The following is a 19,912-nucleotide window of genomic DNA, read 5'->3' as shown; positions in this document are numbered from 1 at the left end:
CTCATTAAGCCTCGTCGGAGGGCCGAGTGGGTGCAGGCTGGGTGGGTGCTGGGTGGGAGCGGCGCTGCTTGGAGAGTGGATGTTGTTGTTTTTGTCGATGTTCTAGTTATGGAAGTAAAGAGTTGAGAAAGTAGAAAGATTTTTAAAGTCTTCATAATTGCACATCCTTCTACCGTTTGTCTGGCTTCAGGCTTTCTTTTTTTTGTATACAATGGGGCTGGAGAGTTATGAAATTATAATAATCATGACATTTGATTCTACGTTTATATTTTTTAAACTTTAAATTAGCAAATTTGCCCTAGACTTTCTGCCTAATATCAAAGCATATAGATTCATTAAAATGTCATATTAAGCTTTTGGACAGATACTGTAATTTTTTTTCTGGTGGGGACAATCGTGCATTCAATAGCATTATTTGGCTGCTTTTCAGACATAATCATGCTAGGCTACATTATATGACTGTATATCTGTCTGTTTGAATATTTTTTTCCTCTGCAAGTATGCTTGAAGTCCCATCTACCTGCTCTGTCTTTGTGTTGGTCTTTCTGCTGGCCTGTCTCTCTGAATAATCTCAGGTCAGAGGCAAGTCTTTGGGAGGAGATCAATGTAAGTAGGTTGCTAGCCAAGCCCTGCACACCTGTGAATGTGTGTGTGTTGGGATGCGGTTGGGTGGTGGTGAGAGCTGTGTTGTGCCAAACCTCAAATAGCCTATGGTATTACCTGTATGCAGTGAAAACATTGCATTAATCAGTCTAGTCTACACAATGTGCGTGGGACGAAGTGATGTTGTGATGTTACCGTAAGGCTTCTCATTTTATTAAAAAAACTGCCCTTTATGGATTATGTAATAAATCTGCCACTTTTGTGTAAGGGTACCGTACATTTTCTATATTCTGAAGATGACAATCCTGAGAAGGAAATTATCACCAAATAGTTACTTTGGCTGCGACATAACACAACATAAGATAAGATAAGATAAGATAAGATAATCCTTTATTAGTCCCGCAGCGGGGAAATTTGCAACATGGGTCATTTTGTAAATTTGCTGTATGGGTGCTTTTCCAGAAACACAGAGGCTGTAGAAACTAGTTGCTTTGTTCTATTCTTAAAAGACAATGATAATGTGGAGAGAGAGGTGTGATCTACAAGCGGTGTACTTGTTAAATACCAAGGAACTGGTTCGGCTCTGCTACCATTAACAGGGGCGGAGCAAAGACGGGGAGCAAATACAGCAGAGCTGATATGTTGCTTATTCACCGCATCATTACTTACAGACAAACCGGTTCTACTGTTTTATACAGAGAGCGAAGAGCGCTGCATGCCACACTGCACAATTAAGTTTAGGTTTGACTAATCAGGTAGGACAAACCTTGTTCTTGTAATGAAGGGAGGGACAGCACATGTAGGGGTTGATTTGTACAAGCTCATGGCAACAGCATTTTATCTTAACTTCTAGTGGAGATCTTAAAGTTTCCAAAGAGATCAAGTACACCATATGGCCAAAGGTATGTGGAGGCAAATGTCTGTAGTGTCTAAATGTCTGTAATGTCTGTCCAACATCTGGTGGAAAGTCTAAAAGCAGAGGACAGGAGGCTGTTATACAGGTAGCAGCACATGAAAGCCCATGCTAAGGGTTGCTGCAGTACATTTAACACAATTTCAATTACACAAATATGCTTTTAAGCTTATTCTCACCATTTTGGTGTAACAAATAATAAATCAGTATAGTCAAAATATCTGTCTTCCAGCCTGGTAAAAAATTTTTTTTTTAGATATTCACTAAATAAAGGAAATAGCAGGCTTTACTTTTTACCTTTGCGTTAAATCTCATTAGTCCTTAAGGGTGCTACCAGCCAGAGGCAAAGTCCCATAGTTATCACATATTAGTAGGAACCAACATTCACATTTTTCCCTTGCACTTTTTAGTTGCCAGCGCGGAGGCATTAGGTTTTGAGGTTGTCCGTCCATCCGTCCCATTCTTCAAATCAAAATCATTATTATTATAATTTGTATTTTTTGAGCTAAAACCGAGGTGCATATGGAACTGTGAATTTTGTGTAACGTTCCACCCCTATTACTTCCGTTTTTCTTTTTTTTTTTTTAGAAAAGACAAAATTGTGAGTACTCACTTTACTTATTCATGTTTTTATTGTAGTGCTATCAAAAAAAAAGGGCTCATGAAAAAAGAGAAGACAATCTTTAAAATAGTGTGTAATATGGTGACTGACTATGGAACCTGTGTTATATATCATTAATAGGTTTAAGTTTTTAAAATATATATATTTTTTTTTTACGGACTTCAGCAACACAACATGAAATTCATGTTATGTGACATTTGTGTAAACATTGATCTTTTTTGAAAGTGTTTAGTGAAGACAGGGCTGTCAGGTTGAAACATTCCTGGTCAGTTAATGAGTCTGCAGGGCGTCTCCTGCTGTTCCCTCCCAACCCAAAGCTGCTGCTCGATCAAAGTGCACCAGCACACAAGGTGACATACCACAGTGAGCCATTAGCAAGGCATGCTGGGGAGGGGAGTTCCCTGTTGTTCTTCACCACACACACAAACGCACAGATCTGTTTGCTGAGTCAAGACTTGTGTGGTTACCATGACAGTCCAGGTACACAGACCTCTGACCTCTGAGTAGTGGACAGATGATGAGATGGACAGATGATAAGATGGACAGATCATTAGAATGGGACACGTTTAGTCCAGCGATCTGAAGAAATCTGATGTATTTTAAATGAACTTTTAGAAACAGAATCAAACCTTCACAACAGTTTGGATTTTCACCTTTGCGGATTAATCAGCTTTTAAATAATTTTGTAAAAATGTTTACACATATGTTTGCCCATTTCTCTTTTTCTTTTTGGGAATACTCTGCCCCTGCATATAAGAAATGCATGTACATTTTATTTTTTTATGAAATGTAGACGATTAAAAAATCATAGAAAATAAAATATAAAAATATTTTTAAATATCTACACTTTAATCTATGGATAAACCGTGTGAAGACCGGCTAAGCAAATGACAGCAGATGATAAAGTGATACATGACTTCCTGAAGCAACCTCTGGTGCGTTTCTTTTTTGGTGTGAAAGCGAATGGAAGGACAAAATTATTTTGTGATAGCAAGGATATGTGATTTTTGGCATGATTTCAAAAGCTAAACTTCTAATAAATCCATCTGCTGATTGTAAAAGCTGTTCAGAAAGCACAGCAAATCAACACATATGCATGTATTTTCCCTGATAGATATGGTAATAGCTGTTAAAACTGCTCTACTTGCATCTACTCCTATTTTACCATTGTTGTGGTTGTTCAATACATTTACAAGCAGGCAGCTTTTTTTAAACAAGTACTGACTGAAGACTACCTGCCTATTGTCAAATAAATGACAAAGTTAGCAACTTGTAGGTGGACAAAGTGGAACATTTAGCAGCTAATGACACCCTCAGAACAACCTACATCGCACCATGTGGAGGGATTCAGACTTTTATTCTTGTTACATATCATTTATGTGTGTGTGTGTATTTGTTAGATAAAGAGACAGCAGAAACGAGGCCTGAAAAGAGAAAAGTCAACAAATGGGTAGAGAGAGCTGCAGACATGCAGGAGGCTCCGCCCTCCTCATACCTGCCTGCTTATCAAGGTGTGTCTGAATTGGCGACCTTCCACAGTCACCAGGCCCCACCCAGACACACCCTGGGGTAGGAATTAGGACTCTTGTGATTTGGGTTGGACGGGGGGCTGAGGACTTGAACTCTGTGATCCAACAACACAACCTCAGGTTTAGTCATGGTTTATTATTCCTTAGCGTCAACTTGTCTGGACTTGATATCTGAGTCCCAAAACTGTTCGTTTGTTTATACTCAGTTCCTTATAAGGTATTGGGGCTGTAAAGAGTTGAAAATGATGAATGTAGTCTGGAATTGAGACACATTCCTCCACATATTTAGTTGATCTTGTTTTCTGGTGTTCACTTTGGTGACTCGTCCCTTCATTCATAGCTTTTTTTTTTTCTCTGTCTGTCTCACACACACACACACACACACACACACACACACACACACACACACACACACACACACACACACACACACACACACACACACACACACACACACACACACACACACACACACACACACACACACACACAAATAAGAGGTTGAGTAAACTGATCAATCAGGCACAGAAACCCTGACAAACCCTGGCCGGATATTAACCAGCAAACTCACATTCTCTCTCTCTCGCTCTCTCTCGCTTGTCCATTTTGGTCAGTGGGGAGGTTGTAGTTAGGGTCATCTCCATGTACACAGTAGTGCAGCCCCCCCCCCCCAAAAAAAAAAAAAAAAAAAAACACACACACTAACACACACAGTAACTCACATACACAGAAACCCCCCGGTGGTCTGAGCTCAGTCAGAAAATTAGTTTTGCGTCTGTCCGTCATCATGAACACTTCTCTCCCTCCAGGTCCTGCAGTGAGTATTTCAGAAACATGAGATATCTTTTTGAAAGTTTTAATGCTGAAACAATGGGCTAGTTAGGTATTTTAACAGTTAGCTTAAGGTGGTTCCTTTACAGTCTTAGTATTGAAAAAGTTTGCTCAACTTGTTCTATTTAAGGCTTTATTCTGTGTTTGTGACTATATACAGATCCAATTAAAAGACACAAAAACTTGGTTTCATCCATAAAGTTATGAAATGTTCTCTTATTTGTATCTCTGCTGTTTAAACTCCTCTCTGTCCTGCTGTGACAGACTTACTCTAAAGTAAACGCAGCTAGCCTCGGGCCACGTTTACTTTTAACAAGGTCTAGAGGTTTTTGGATACGCCGTTGGTTGAAGGATTTTTTGGTTTGTTCTACTGTGGTGTGAAACAGATAGCAGCATTTCTATGAATACAGGAATGTTAGATTTTCGAGACCTTGAACAATGTCAGGTTATGTTACTCTGACAGTTCAACCCTGTCTCATAGAAATTACATTTGCACACTATTAATTTGTGTTCCCAATTACGGTTTGCTGGGAAACAAATGAGCAGCATAGAAGATAATTTAAAGGAAGCATTCATCAGGCACTGTTTTACTTCATAATGAGATTTGTTTTTCAAATAAAGGACTTTGTTTAGTTTGTTTAGTTTTTTTTGTCTTACCTCCATCATCCTTTTAACAGCTAGAATTCCACTCTCTGCTCCCTCAAACTCCTGTCAGTGCATGTAATCTTTCTCAGAGGGATTAAAACACAATGGACTTGTTTTGATTGCATTTAATCAGACAACAGAGGCTCACTGTGTCATGAAACCCAGCCCACTCATGTTGTGAATAAATCCACTCATACGGCGAGTGAGGGAATTAATTGCCTGCTGTCCATCTGTAGTTTTTCTTAAATATGTATGAAGATTGATTTCTTCCTTTAAGATAAAACCCGTATATAGGAGCCACCTGGGTTAGCCGCTTCAGCGCAGCCTCACAATGGCTCTCTGTAGTGGGTTTCAAACAGTGGTGGGTGGGAAGCTCCTACCAGCTCAGAGTCTGTTCAGTAGGCAGACTTGTATTGTGGATAACAACACATCAGAACAATGTTGAACATTTCTGATGCTATACTATAGAGCACTTTGACATTTTTCTGCTGAAACCAACTTAAACACATTTAAAGTGTTCTCCGCTTTTGCTTCAACAAGATGAAACATTAAGTTTATGTAGTTTACTTTTTCTTTTTGTGATTTTTTTTTTTTTTTTTTGTCAAACTGTCAGCCCTTTTGTGGTTCTGCCTTATTTACAGAGAGATTTATTTCTACATGATCCCAACCTGACAGTAAAGGAAGTCTTCTCCAGAACACAATTGCTCTTAAGAACACGTCAGAGTCCACTAGCGCTAGTTGGGACCCAGGAGAAACCTCACAGTCTGAAAAGTTTTATAAAGAAGTCAGATTGTATAGAAGTCTATGAGAAAATGACCCTATTTCTCACTTGATTAAATACCTCAGTAAACATTGTAAACATGGGTTTATGTTCTCAATATCTAGTTTCAGGTCTTCTTCAAAACAGCATGATGTTCATTTAGTAAATGATGGTCCATTTAGAGTCAAATAGACCATAAAGCAGGGTATGCTTTAGGGCAGTGCTAGGTGGTGATTGACAGGTCACTACAGCGGCGTTGTCCGGTCTGGGAGTTGTCTGTGTTTTTGTCTGAGAACTTTAATCATTTCACAGTGTGTTTTCAGTTCATGAAAATTAGTTTTCTAAAAATGTTTTTAACATTTTAAATATATTTTTTAAATGACACCTAATGATTACAATTGCATTATTAAAATGTCCCTCCATTTTACTGGTACTTATACAAATTCTATTTTGACCCATGCCAATGTCGATACGATAATTTTGCAAAACAACAGAGGCATTTAATCCCAACAAAAACTACAACAGCAATAAGAGACTTTTCACAATAAAAAGGTTTAGGCTGAAAGAAACACATTAAACAAAAATAAATTATATCTATACTATTCTAATACCAAAATCCTGATCACTCACTGCAATGGTGAGTGATCAGCTGCACTTAAGGAGCCATAGGGATAAACCTAGGCAATAAGTAGAGTCCCTTGTTGCCTCCAGTAATGTTAAGTCATTTTAGTTTATGTTGCCCAAAATCTCAAATGACCAAAAGCACATTGTACACTGTTGGTTTCTCTACTGTGGTGCTTCACTGGAGCATAACTCAGTCTGGAGGGGAGTCCTTCCTGTTTCTCTCCAATTCACACAAATGAAAAAGTTTGTTCAAGAACCAAAGGAGGAGTCCTTCAGATGAATGACATTCAACAACCACAGTTCACATTCATAATTATATTATATTTTTATCAAGATGTTTGCATTACATCAGCAGCCAACAGGATCAGATTCACAGAGGTTTGATGGTTGCTGCCAGAGCTGCTGGTTGTGAAATATAAGGCAGGTTAACTGTATAAGGGCTACTGTGATGAAAGTTGATGAAATACTCACTCTTGTCTCTCTCTCTCTCCTTAAAGTCCCCAGAGTTCCAAAGAAACAAAGAGGACTTTCCTGCTTCTCTAGACAAACTACAGCAGCTGATAGAAGACAAAGTTCACATCCTACAATCCCCCTTCACTGAGGAGCAACAGGTAAATTATGAAAACATCATTACAAACTGAGATGTTTATGAAGCCTAAATACTTTGTGCTACAACAGGAAAAAAATAATCATATAGTTATTTTTTTATGTAATGTGGATTAAATCCTACAAACCAGTAAAGATTAATAAATTATATGGTAACAAATAATTTCCGTAAAATTAAATGTATAATGTTTATTATAATTTTTTATATTTTTTTATTTCATTGTTATTGTGCTTAAGTAATAACAAATATTTATCTCTGCAAAGGAATTGATGGAGTAGAGCTTGTACAAAGGGAGTTGCAAATAACAAATGACTGTACAAAGTATGAAGGAAAATGTAGTATACCTGTTACTATTCGATTAGATTAAGAGGCTTTGTTATTCCCCAATGGTGAAACTAATTTATGACCAAATCAACTCATACAGAAACAAAACAAAAATACAAACATTACATTTACAGTACACAGCCAATTCTAATACACAGTACAATAAATAAAGAGAGAGTCGTTTGAGACGTGATTTACAGCTGGAAGTTGCTAAAACCACATTTAAAAGTGTCTATTAACATGATCCAAGCACTGCTGGAACTAAAGACCTGTTGAGTGGCTCAGTAGAACCCTGAGGCATCCTTAGTCCCCCTAGTAGCAGACAGCGTTGTTTAGTTGAGTATGTTTGTCTTGTCTACCTGACCCTTTGACCCTTTATCTGACTGGGATTTACACAAGTTAGAAGCTAAGGCCTGAAACATCACCAGCCTAACTCTGCTGTGTTTCGATAAATCCACGGCTCTGTCCGTGGTGCTGAAGTAGCAGATGGATTTGTAATTGCGACCTTTTGTCTGAGTCACACCCTTTTTGTCAGTTTGGTCTTTATTCTATAATGTTCCCTATCATATATAATTGATGTTGCTAACTGATTATGAAATATAAAGGGGTGCATCACATTGCAGGGACAAGATAAAATAAAATACTCTGCAATGCAACGTGGATAATGAAGGCAACATTTTCCAGGTGGACACATTTTATGGAAACACTTTACACTTTAATGAGTTAAATCACTACTAATGTAAGTGAAGGTGGACAGAATCAGTTTCTGAGCAGCTTGACTGGAGTCTGACAAACGCCGCCTCCAGTAAAAACAGTTAGACGATTATCACCAGTGTAGCAGAGCCATCAAGTGTCATTCTGTCTTTGCTGACGTTGAAACTCATTGGAATGTTTTTTTTTTTTGTATTTCTTTTACCGTATGTTTTTAAAACATGTATCTTTGCTAGAGGGCACAGGGCTAATTGCTCAACACTGCCTTAACTGCATTCCTCCTTGCAGCTTTTAAAAGGGATTTGTTTTCATCAGCACTCTCTTTGTGCGTTTCACTTGATCTTTCTCTCCATTTCTCTGCTGGAATCTGTGTCCCTCTCGTTTCCCTTTCCCTCGTTGTTGGTCTCTCTTGAGGCTATGTTCAGAGAGACAGCTCCAATGTGTTCCTCTACTTTATTGAATACATTTTTTTAGAAGTCTTAAGAAATAAGGCCAAAACTTGTTGTTAGTTTGCCTCAGGTGACTCATGTTTGATGTAAATCTCCTCTCAAAAAAGTTTCTGAAATGAGTGTGATGGCTGGAAAAGAGTGTATGCTCACAGCAACAGTTTTATTTGGACCTCCCGGTTGATTTTTTTTTTTCTGCTCTAAATGGTAAAACTGGAAAAAAGTTTTCAAATTTTACCAATTCCTCACTTATTTCACAAGATATTATCCAATTAAGAGACATTTCCCTGAGTAAAAGTCAAATAAAGATCCAGCCAACACAAATTTCCACCAATAATCTGGTTTCCCACTTCAAAAGTAGTACTTAGTACAAGTTAGGTCTTTTGGCAATGACATGTGGTAGAGAGATGGTTACTTTATAGACGACATTCAAGAGAAAAAATAAAATAATAATAACATAATGTCATGATTTAAAAGTGTTTCAAACACTCGCACAATATTGCCAATATTAGCTCTTTGCAGACATATTATATCGCCTCAGCAGATTAATCAAACAAAATTTGAAGTATAAAAATGCCAAAGACATGTTTTGAAACAGTGTCACCATTCCATAGTTTATGGAGCTCTCAAAACTCAAAATCTCTCAAAACTTTATTCATTGATGGTCCCTGTGAGCGAACCACGGGTTGAACTAGCTAGCTAATTCTTGTCTCATTTGTCTTCGTATCCATGGTGCAGAGAGTACATATATCTATTTTTATATTTAATCATTATTTTTGCTGACCATAATTTTGTGAGACTTTGCAAAAGTACATCATTACATCAACCAGTTTGTCGAAGAGCATAACAGCAAGTTTAATTTTACGCTGCAAAATGTCCTGCCAGGTTCATTCTCATGTTGTGACTACCACAATGCATTGCATTTAGGCATATAAGTGGTCATAAATAGTATAGTATGTCTGCATTCTGCAATCACTGCAAAAACACATAGTTCGAAACAGCATGCGTGAATACCTGGAAAAAAAATACTGAAACAAGTATAATGTTCTCCTTGAACCTCCGTTTTTTTTTGTTGTCTTTTTCAACGGCTGCTGTGTGAACATGGCCTCAGCTTGTCTCTCAGACTGAGTCACATGGACACAGACAGAGAGACAGACAAAGGGGAGGAGGAGGGTGACCACCGTGTTCTGCCAGAATGACTCAGTCGGTCTGTTGTCTTTCTGCACACAGCCGTTCACTGAAAGGGCTCTGTCGACTTGACAAGTTCAGACTCCCAGCCTGATAAGACGTCATCTAATCCAACTTTATCCTCACTCCTAATGGCCTCCGGTGTCTCTTTTGCTTTTTCTTCTCGACTCCTTTCACCTCTTCTTGTCTATCTTTCTGTTGATCTATTGTCAGTCTGTCTTTCTACCCTCACGTTCTCCTCCTTCAGCCGGTGATTCATTACTCTCTTCTCTCTTACTGCTCTTCTCAACATGTTGCTATGTCTGACAAACGGAGCTGAAGTGTTATATGGGCACATTCTCATAACGAACAGCAGACAGTCAAATGTTCCATCAGTGATGATGTATTATTTAGACTCGGGTGGGTTTTTATCGTCAGAACGCTTATTTCTCTCTCTAAAAGGATGTTGACATGCTAATATGTTAAGTATTTTAGCATTATAATAATCATTTTGGCAGCAGATATAGTCAAGTCTGTTCGTGTTGATGGCTAAGGGGATTTGTTTATGGCAGAATTTCTTTTTTTTTTTTCATGTATGTCTGTGTTTTTACAATATAACTTTTGTACAAGGGCACACTGTAATTCCCACAACAAAGCAACAGGTTTGCTACAACATAGAGCAGACAATATCTGTACAATCTGGTTTAACATTAGTTTAAGATTACTACAAACAAAAATCTAAAGTTCACTTCTTGGAATGTAAGGGGGATGGTTAAAATGACTAAATTGAAACAGGTTATTACTAGGCTAAAGCAGCTTGATTCATCTATTGCTTTTATCCAAGAGACTCATCTACTTAGAGAGGATTTACTGAAGGTGCGAAGGAGATGGCCAGGCCAGGTACTAGCATCTTGTTTCTCCTCTCACACTAGAGGGGTTATGGTGTTAATTTGCAAGTCTGTGCCATTTCAAGTGAATAATACTATTTTTGATACAGCTGGTAGATATTTGGTGGTACAGGGCACTCTTTTGAGAGAGGACATTAATTTGGTTAATATCTATGGACCAAATGATGACAATCCCTCATTTTTTGAGAACTTATTTTTACTGATTGCCTCCCTTTCAGGTAAAGTATTGATGACAGGTGATTTTAACTGCACTCTTGACCGAAGGCTTGATTGTTCATCTGGGTTGGACACCTCTCATTCTCAAAGTAGAAAGAAAATACAACAGTTCATAAAAGATCTGACCTCTGCGACCCTTGGAGGATTCAAAACCCCAATAAAATGGAATACTCATGTTACTCCTCATCATTTAAAACCTACTCTCGCATAGATTATTTTCTAATCTCTACTTCTCTGCTACCCAATATAACTAACTGCATATATGATAGCATTGTTTTATCAGATCATGCCCCCACCTCACTATTTTATAACGATTCACAATTAACCAAAGGTTCCTCTAGTTGGCGCTTACACCCTAAATGGTTACAGGATTCTGATTTCATAAAAGTTGTGGGGGAGCATAAAGACATTTACTTTGCAATAAATACAGACCAAACATCTGCGGCCATCAGGTGGGAGGCTTTTAAAGCATATATTAGAGGGCAAATGATTAGTTTCACTAGTTCCAAATTTAATAAATTCAAACAGAAAATGAACGAGTTGGACCCAAAAATCAGAGAGTTAGAGAGAGTGAGTAGCATTGATAATTCGGTAGAAACTAAACAAGACTTATTTGAACTTAAAGCTGAATATGAGGAGCTCTCCACACTAAAAGCTGAGAACAGTCTAATAAGGCTTAAGCAAACTTTTTACGACCAGGGTGAAAAACCCGGTAAATTGTTAGCCTGGCAAATAAAAAAACTTAACTCAGAAAGAGCCATAAATGCAATTAGGAATGAACAGTTTCCTAGATAGACTGGACATTCCCTGTATCCCTGAAGATACAAAACTTGAGCTAGATAAAGATCTGAACTTAGAGGATGTTTCTAACGCCATTCTTAACATGAAAGGCGGGAAGGCGCCAGGCCCCGATGGGCTCCCAATAGACATTTACAAATTATTTAAAGAAAAATGAATAGCCCCATTGTTAGATATGTATGCAGAATCCTTTGAACAGGGTTACCTTCCCCCTTCGCTACGAAGTGCCTTGATCATGCTTATTTTAAAGCCAGGTAAACCGCCAACAGAATGTGGCTCCCACAGATCAATCTCACTTTTTGAACTCTGACACAAACATCATTGCTAAAGCCTTGGCTATGAGACTTGAGAGCACCCTACCTCCCATGATACACACAGACCAAAATGGCTTTGTTAAAAATCGTCAGGGGTTCCACAATGTGAGGAGAGTTCTCAACATAGTTCATGTATGTGAAGGGGCCCCTGACACTGCCATCTTGTCACTCGAGACAATCTATCTGTTCATTAAAATCTACACTCCGACCAGAAACTGTGTGTTGCGTAAAAGCTTGTGCGTTTGTTCATTAGAGAAGGCATTTGACAGAGTCGAATGGCCCTTTCTACTAGAGGTGCTTAGGCGTTTTGGGTTCGGTGACTACTTTCGTAGATGGGTTGAAATTCTGTTTGTTGATTCATCTGCAGTAGTATCTACTAATAATTTGATTTCTCAACCGTTTAAGCTCTTTCGAGGCACGAGACAAGGCTCACCAATTTCACCTTTACTTTTTGTAATAGCATTGGAACCGTTAGCAATAGCAATAAGATCACACCCTTCAATTTGTGGTATTAAGACAGGGGATCTGGAGCATCATATAGCATTGTTTGCAGATGATACCATTGTGTTTTTATCAGATCTTGTAAAATCAGTACCATCCCTCTTAGAGTTGATCAGCCAGTTTGGTAGCTTCTCTGGTTTTAAGGTGAACAAAGATAAATCTTCTATTATGTTTCTAAATGAACAAGAGAGAAGAAAACCAACAATATCCCACCCATTTGTAAACGCTATAGACGGCTTTAATTATCTGGGTATTAAAATAACACCAAAGATAAACACCCTTAGTGCAACTAACTATGAGCCCATGAAAGAGATATGTTTTAAGTGCTTTCTGAAAACATCAACAGAGGCTACCTCTCTAATGTCTTATGCTTCGCAATTTTGAAGCATAACTGAAAAAAGCTGCATCTCCAATTTTCTTTTTTTAATGGTTTTGATGAACTAGAAACCCAGCAGTGGAGGATCTGAGGGCTTGTAGAGGAACATGGAGGGAACAGGGAGTCTGTGATGTTGGCCGGTCCTAAGCCGTTTAGAGCTTAAGTAAAAGGACTTTAAAATCAATTGTGGAGGCTATAGGCGGCCAGTGCAGCGTAGCTAAGACTGCAGTGATGTGGTCTCTCTTTTTTTCTTCTTGTTAGCAGTCTAGCAGCAGAGTTTTAGGAAGACCAGTAAAAAGTGCTTTTTAGTAGTCCATTCTACTTCATTTTTCTTACATTTGTCTGCATCTTGCTGAGTCAGGAAAGGCCGTACTTTTGCAATGTGTCTAAGAGGAAAGAATGGAATGTTCATGAAATGTTTGCTTTCCGGAAAGCCATTACCTCAATACCACACCTTCAATATGGCTGCCAGAGGGCGTATAACCAAGTTCTTCTTCTCCCGTGATCAGGGTTCGGCACTGTGGAGATTTGCTGTTGTGAGTGAGGAGCTGACATTTCACCTCCAGCAGCTGCAGAGACAGACAGAGCAGGAGCTCAGCAGCATACACGCACAGTGAGTCATTGACATGTTATGTGTTTGGTAAAGGGAGGCTGCTGTATACTGTACATATTAGAGGGAACACCGAGCCTTTACGACTTTGCATTGGTCTGTTGCCTCCACAGAGGAGGTGTTATATTGTTGGGTTGTCTGTCCACACACACACACACGTATGTATTGATATACATCCAGTACATTCATGTGAAAGCGACATCTCGCCTGTAGGAGAAAATCCTCACATTTGGCACAAACCCACCATCTGGACTTAAGGATGAACTGATTAGACTTCAGTGGACAAAGGTCAAAAGGTGGAGGTCACTGTGACCTCACATCCGTCTCATTCTTATGATATCTTTGGAGCGCCTTGAGTGACTTTCTTCATATTGGGCACAAATGCCCACCTAGACTCACAGATGAACTGATTAGAATTTGGTCAAAGGTCACTCTGATCTCACGTTCAGATCTCACGTCATCCCATTTTAATATCTCAGGAAGACCATGAGAGAATTTCGTAAAATTTTGCGCGAACCGAAGAATGAACTGAATCAAATTTGGTAAATTAAGATAAATTAAGAAGTGATGATGAGACATTTTGGACGAACATGGATGTAAACTGCAACTTGACTGGTTGGCAGAGGTTCACTTTCTTGCTCAAGGACACTTCAGCAGGGTAGAACCTGAGTTGTGTGTGAAGGTCAGTTTCTTGCTTGTAACTCAACCCTGGTGCCGTTTACAAATTCATACAATTGTCCTTTTTTTATTTTTTTTTATTACATTTTTAGAACACTTTCTTTGCGTATGGCTCTTAAAATACTGACTCTCCAAACAGGACATACAGTCAGGGTATTGACTGTAATACTAATAAATACAAATGCACGCCATTGAAAAAATATAAGTTAGTTAATTAGTTTGTTTCCAGTCTTATTCAATCCTGGCTCTTTAAACTAAGCAATATTCTAAATATTCCAAAATATGATTTGAATGGTGTGTTTTGGCAAAACCCTCACTTCTCCATTGTGAAAGTGGACTCTGGTCTTCATATATATCGGGACCATGTCATGTAGTGTTTGAACATGTAGGAGTAGGAGGCAGCTTCGTGCTGGTTTGTGGGGTTTTGTCACAGAGCTGAAACACGGTTGTGGGAGTTTTACTGTATCTCATAACGGCAGCAGGTTCTGCTCCGCCGCAGAAAACAACAGGATCGTGTGTGTGTGTGTGTGTGTGTGTGTGTGTGTGTGTGTGTGTGTGTGTGTGTGTGTGTGTGTGTGTGTGTGTGTGTGTGTGTGTGTGTGTGTGTGTGTGTGTGTGTGTGTGTGTGTGTGTGTGTGTGTGTGTGTCTCCAGTAAATCTCTCTTTGTGAGTCGTTGAGCTTAGCTTAGATTTATTTGTTACTCTATGTGTGTGTATATGTATTCTTTCCCAAAAGTCAAGAATGAACAAATCTTAGTTTTGTTTTTCTATTTCCTTGTTTGGTTCCATGAAATACTGATCTGATAGCAGTGATCATGTTTGTCTCAAATTGAATATATGTTACCCTCTCGGAGTGGAACTGTTAGAGAGCGTTCTTCTATGTTACAGTAATGTCAGACTGTAACTATATATCACTTCTGTCTTTCAACATCCCTTTTGGCGTTAGCAGACTTTATTTAGACTGTTCAGAACATTTATTACAATACATAAATCTCATAATGACAGACAAACCATCATGATTAACTTGTTTAATGTATACTGTATGTCACACATGGGTCATACTGTAGGTTTGATTTAAATAAGAGCACCTCAGCAGCGCTCACGAGGCAAACTTCCTGTCCACTTCCTGCTTGGTCCTTGCAGGGGCTTGATGTGGCATCCCTCAGTTTTCCAAGCCAAGTTCCCATGGACCGAGCTACTGCCAACCCTACTAAAAATATGCCTTTTAAAGATCTTCTAACACAGAGTAGTCTCTGTCCTCTTAGACAGAGACTACAAAGCAGCTCACTCGAATACCAGATACTAGTTCTTTTTTTGTGCTCAGTATTTGATAGTTATAATCCCTTACAATGATTCTCATAAAATGATCGATCAGTGGTCCCTCCCTTCAAACTAAAGGGCTCTTGTTTCCCCTCCAGTGTCAGTCTTGGACAAGTCAGGGACAGCATGTCAAGTTTCAACTTGTTATGTGTTATTTGTTTCAAAATAAACTTCTCATGCATGTTTAGGCTAAGGGAAAAGATTGTGGTTTAGGGTAAAGTAAGTGCGTCTGTTACGTAACAAAATTAAGGTAAAATAATACACCGTTGACGTTGTTTCACACAGGACACGAACATTGATCTCCTGGGTGAAAGTCCAGTGTTTGTTTAACCTATCCAACGTACACCATCCTCTCATCCACCCTACGCAGACTACCCCGCTATTTATACTACATCAATCAGTCCGACCGTCTAATGATGACGCTGATTGGTTTACATTGGAGTTGGTTAAAAGCCCGGAGCTTTTCACACAGACCATAAAGGGTGCCTCTGTTCAACGGTATCAGACGGCGAGGGGCTTTGACCAAGAGTCAGTATTTTACATGTTGGGAGTGAGAATGGTTCCGGACGTCAGGCTTGCTGGGAAAACCGTTTGGATAGATCTAAAGTCTTGGTTGTAACCTGTTTCATAAAACATGAGAAAGTGAAAGTTTCTGGTAAATTTCTCAATTTCGTTCCCGTGACTCGTTGACAGTAAACGTTCAGACGCTGTAGGTGGCTGCTGCCTCACCCTGTTTGCTCCTCCTCTCTGTTCTCCTGCCATGACAGGCAGTCTGGCAGAGCAACACTTTAACTGGTCTCGGTTCTGTAAGAAGAGACAAGCTTAAACACATATCAGGATTCAAGGTGTGCCAGCAGACACACACCCTGCCGCACACGCACACACACGCACACACACAATGAAACGTGCACATTATTCTGACAAATTTCAAGGAAATCATCCCCTATTTCTCAGCAGCGTTAGTTCTCATTGCCAAATGGTCTGCCCCCTTTTACATCTTGGATCAATGGCCTAATGAGAGGGTTTCTTAATAAACACTGTTACATGGCTCCATCATTTTGCCCTGCCCAACTTGATATCCACTTGGCTTACTGGAAGAAGACGTCACCTTGCTTTCATTTTGCTGGGGGTTTTACTTGGATTCAAGGGAAGCTTAAGTGTTAATGTCAGAGCCAAGACAGGGTTGGGCTTTGTGCGGGAAAAAGAGGATAGAGCCGAAATCAAGCAGCTTTCATGGAGAGAACTTCTGGAACACTTTTTCAAAACTCTGCTTTAGTTCAGTTTCTTGTCAAGGTGATGGCGATGCCTTTTTTAAGTCTTCTAACACGGAATTGTGAAAAGTAAGAACATAATCCCAACCATGTTGTAACCCTCAGGGCTCTGCTGTGGAGCTAAAGCAGACGTAATGCTCTTTAAGACCAAACTTTTCTCACACAAGGCGAGGTAAGGCGTAGGATGAAAAGCATTACGTAAAGCTCTACCATCCTTACAAAGCAGCTAACTGATACTACAGACGGCATTATAATGTACACAGTCGGTTTTTTTGATGGTTGTAATCCATTCCAGTGATCGCTTTTCAAAATATCAAACAAAATGGCTAAATGTATGTGCGTCGCCAACCCTGAAACTCTTAAATGTAAAAAAAGGAAAACATTTTGAATAAAAGGTAGATGTGGCATTTCCATATGAACTATGAAACCTCAGTGTCGTATCTTCCTTCATCTTATTTCAAACAAATTAACCAAATTCCCAAGAAGTAGAGCAAATGCGTTAATCCGTCGCGTTTAGATAAAATGACTTTTTTTCATTAAGCTTTGTTTCATTTGTATTTTTGTAAAAAACGTCAATGTACAGAAACAGCGGATCGAACATTAAAATCCTCCCCTTAATATGACCAACATTCCTGTCACGTTAATCTTCCAACTTTTTAATGAATCTGTTTTATGAATACACTTTGGGTTTAGTTACTGGAAGTATTCAGAGCAGAAGGATGGCCAGAATGCAGTGTTGTTGAAGTGACAATTTACCTTCCAGCCTGTGAGGTGGGGAAACACCCATGTCTTAAACTTCCAAGTAATTTAGCAATTATGTATGAGGATTTTCCTGTTAGAAAACTAAAATGTGCTTTTTTTTAATGCACAAATAGAAGCATCTTAAAGGACCAGCTGTTGATAAATCTGTCAGTATGTGAGGAATCATGTCCTTTTTATTCGGCTACTTCCTTACACCTGCATATTACTTATTAAAGACACTCAAAACAGCTTATTTTCCTCTACTACAGTTTTCAGGAGGACTATTTCTTTCAGTAGGCTAGAAAGACATTCCAATGTGGGTTTTTGGAATGTTTCCAAAGTGACAAAGCCACTGCCTCTGTTTTGTTTGTAAAAGATCAGAAAATTGTAGAAAATGTCCATCACAATTTTCAAAGTTATTTGATTGACATTAACAAGACTAAAAAAACATGTCATTTTAGTTTTTTATGTTACTTTAAAATGCCAACTTTCAGTACTGTATGCAGTTTAAACTGAATTCTGTGGCGCTCCATTGTATTGTGGAGGCAGAAATCTCAAAGACCTAAGACCTAAAGATAGATACAATGAGGTATATTTGGGTATATAGCAGTAGCAAAATAAAGCATAACGTAACTAAACTAACCCGGATTCTTTATATTTATATTTTAATCGTCATTGACAAACTGATGCAACAGCAGTATGAACCCACAAAGGGAACAGAGGAGGTCAGACTGTTGTTTTCAGGGGTATTTTACCATACATAGACAGAAACAGTCTATGGTCTGGTTACGCAAGGAGAATTCAGCTTGTTGCCAAGACTAACAGGCAGACTGGCAGTTTGGAAATCACCCAGCTGAACTCTGCCAACTTTCTTCTTCTTCTTCTTCTTCTTCTTCTTCTTCTTCTTCTTCTTCTTCTTCTTCTTCTTCTTCTTCTTCTTCTTCTTCTTCTTCTTCTTCTTCTTCTTCTTCTTCTTCTTCTTCTTCTTCTTCACTGAAGGGTAATCATTTGCAGTAATAGTTTTTATTATTCCTCCCTTTTTTATAGTTTTAGGCCTCTATCTTTCACTTTCTTTTTCTCTGTATAATTTGCTCACGTTGTCCTTTGTGATAGTTGTGTAATAGAACGAAACTAAACGTGATTTATCTTGTCTTCACCCCCTTCTATTTATCTTTCCTCCTGCTAACCCTGTCAAAACATATCTGCTCCATCATTGCATTCTTCCTCCTCCCCTCATCTGTTTATTGTCTTCCCTTTAGACTTTCTGCTCTTTCTGACCCGTTCTACTCCTGTTTGTACTCAATAACTTTCCATCACCCCTCTTGCTCTTCATTTCCACTCCCCGTCTTCTAACTGATAATGCTGCAACTGATGATTATCTCCCTTAATTCAATATGTCGATCCATGAATCCTTGAGCCTGTAAAATGTCAGTACGACCACCAGCCAAAACGATATTTATTTCAAGATAAATCTCCACAACGAAGAAGCTGCAACCAGAGGTTGTAACACCTGTTTGCAACAGGCAGCAACCTCTGGTTCTTAAAAAAGAGAAACAAATGATGAATGCCTTAAACTTGCATTCTCTTAATGGCTTTAAACTTGCATTCTCTTAATGGCTATCAGGGAGCAACTCCTCTGAAATAAGTCTGATTGTATAGAAGTCTATGAGAAAATGACTCTACTTCTCATATGATTTATTCCGTCATTAAACACAGTACACATGATTAATGCTCTCAATCTTTAGTTTCAAGTCTTCTTCAATACAGTATGATGTTCATTTAGTAACTTATGGTCCATTTAGAGTCAAATCATAGCAGGGTATGCTTAAGGGCGGGGCTACCTTGTGATTGACAGGTTGCGGTGTCTGGTGTCTGTCGTGTTTATATTTTAGAACCTTGACCCTTTCACAGTGTGTTTTCAGTTCATTAAAGTTAATTGTGACATTCTGGTCACATAAAAATGATTTACAAATAGTAAACTTTATTTATGATTTCAGATATGCATGTGGAAATAGTTAACACAAACAATATGTAGCTTGTTCATTTACATACATGTCTATAGCGTCACCTTTGTCTATGATGGAAACGATTTGCAGATTTCCATCGAAATGGGTTCTCTTTGTGCTATAGATATCCGCAAACAGTGTATACATCAGGTGTGACCTCGACACAGTGAAAATGATATATGTGATGGGCTGAAAGTGGTGAGATACATTAATGCAAAAGAAGAAAAAATAAACAAATAAATAACACCCACACATTTTTTCACCTGCAATTATGGAGTGAAATGTGTTTGGCACATACATGCAAGCAATTACGGGGCCCTATTCACGCGTTTCTGTACGTAGGCACCTAATCAGAACACACTGATAGCTGGCAAAGTGTGTGTGTGTGTGT

The 19,912-nt window shown here is 38.8% G+C and overlaps 1 protein-coding gene across 1 annotated transcript in view; it reads left to right on the top strand.

Moving 5' to 3' along the window:
- LOC129102768 (cingulin) overlaps nucleotides 1–19,912 on the top strand; it is a 60,186-nt gene that overhangs the window by 9,813 nt on the left and 30,461 nt on the right. The window contains exons 3-4 of the mRNA XM_054613037.1: nucleotides 7,025–7,138; nucleotides 13,405–13,508. Of these exons, the coding sequence (XP_054469012.1) occupies nucleotides 7,025–7,138; nucleotides 13,405–13,508 (218 nt within the window). The remainder of the gene's footprint in view (nucleotides 1–7,024; nucleotides 7,139–13,404; nucleotides 13,509–19,912) is intronic.

The sequence above is a fragment of the Anoplopoma fimbria genome, chromosome 14, assembly GCF_027596085.1.
Source record: "Anoplopoma fimbria isolate UVic2021 breed Golden Eagle Sablefish chromosome 14, Afim_UVic_2022, whole genome shotgun sequence".
Taxonomy (NCBI): domain Eukaryota; kingdom Metazoa; phylum Chordata; class Actinopteri; order Perciformes; family Anoplopomatidae; genus Anoplopoma; species Anoplopoma fimbria.
The sequence above is the reverse complement of the archived record's forward strand: the minus strand, read 5'-3'. Positions and strand labels throughout refer to the sequence as shown.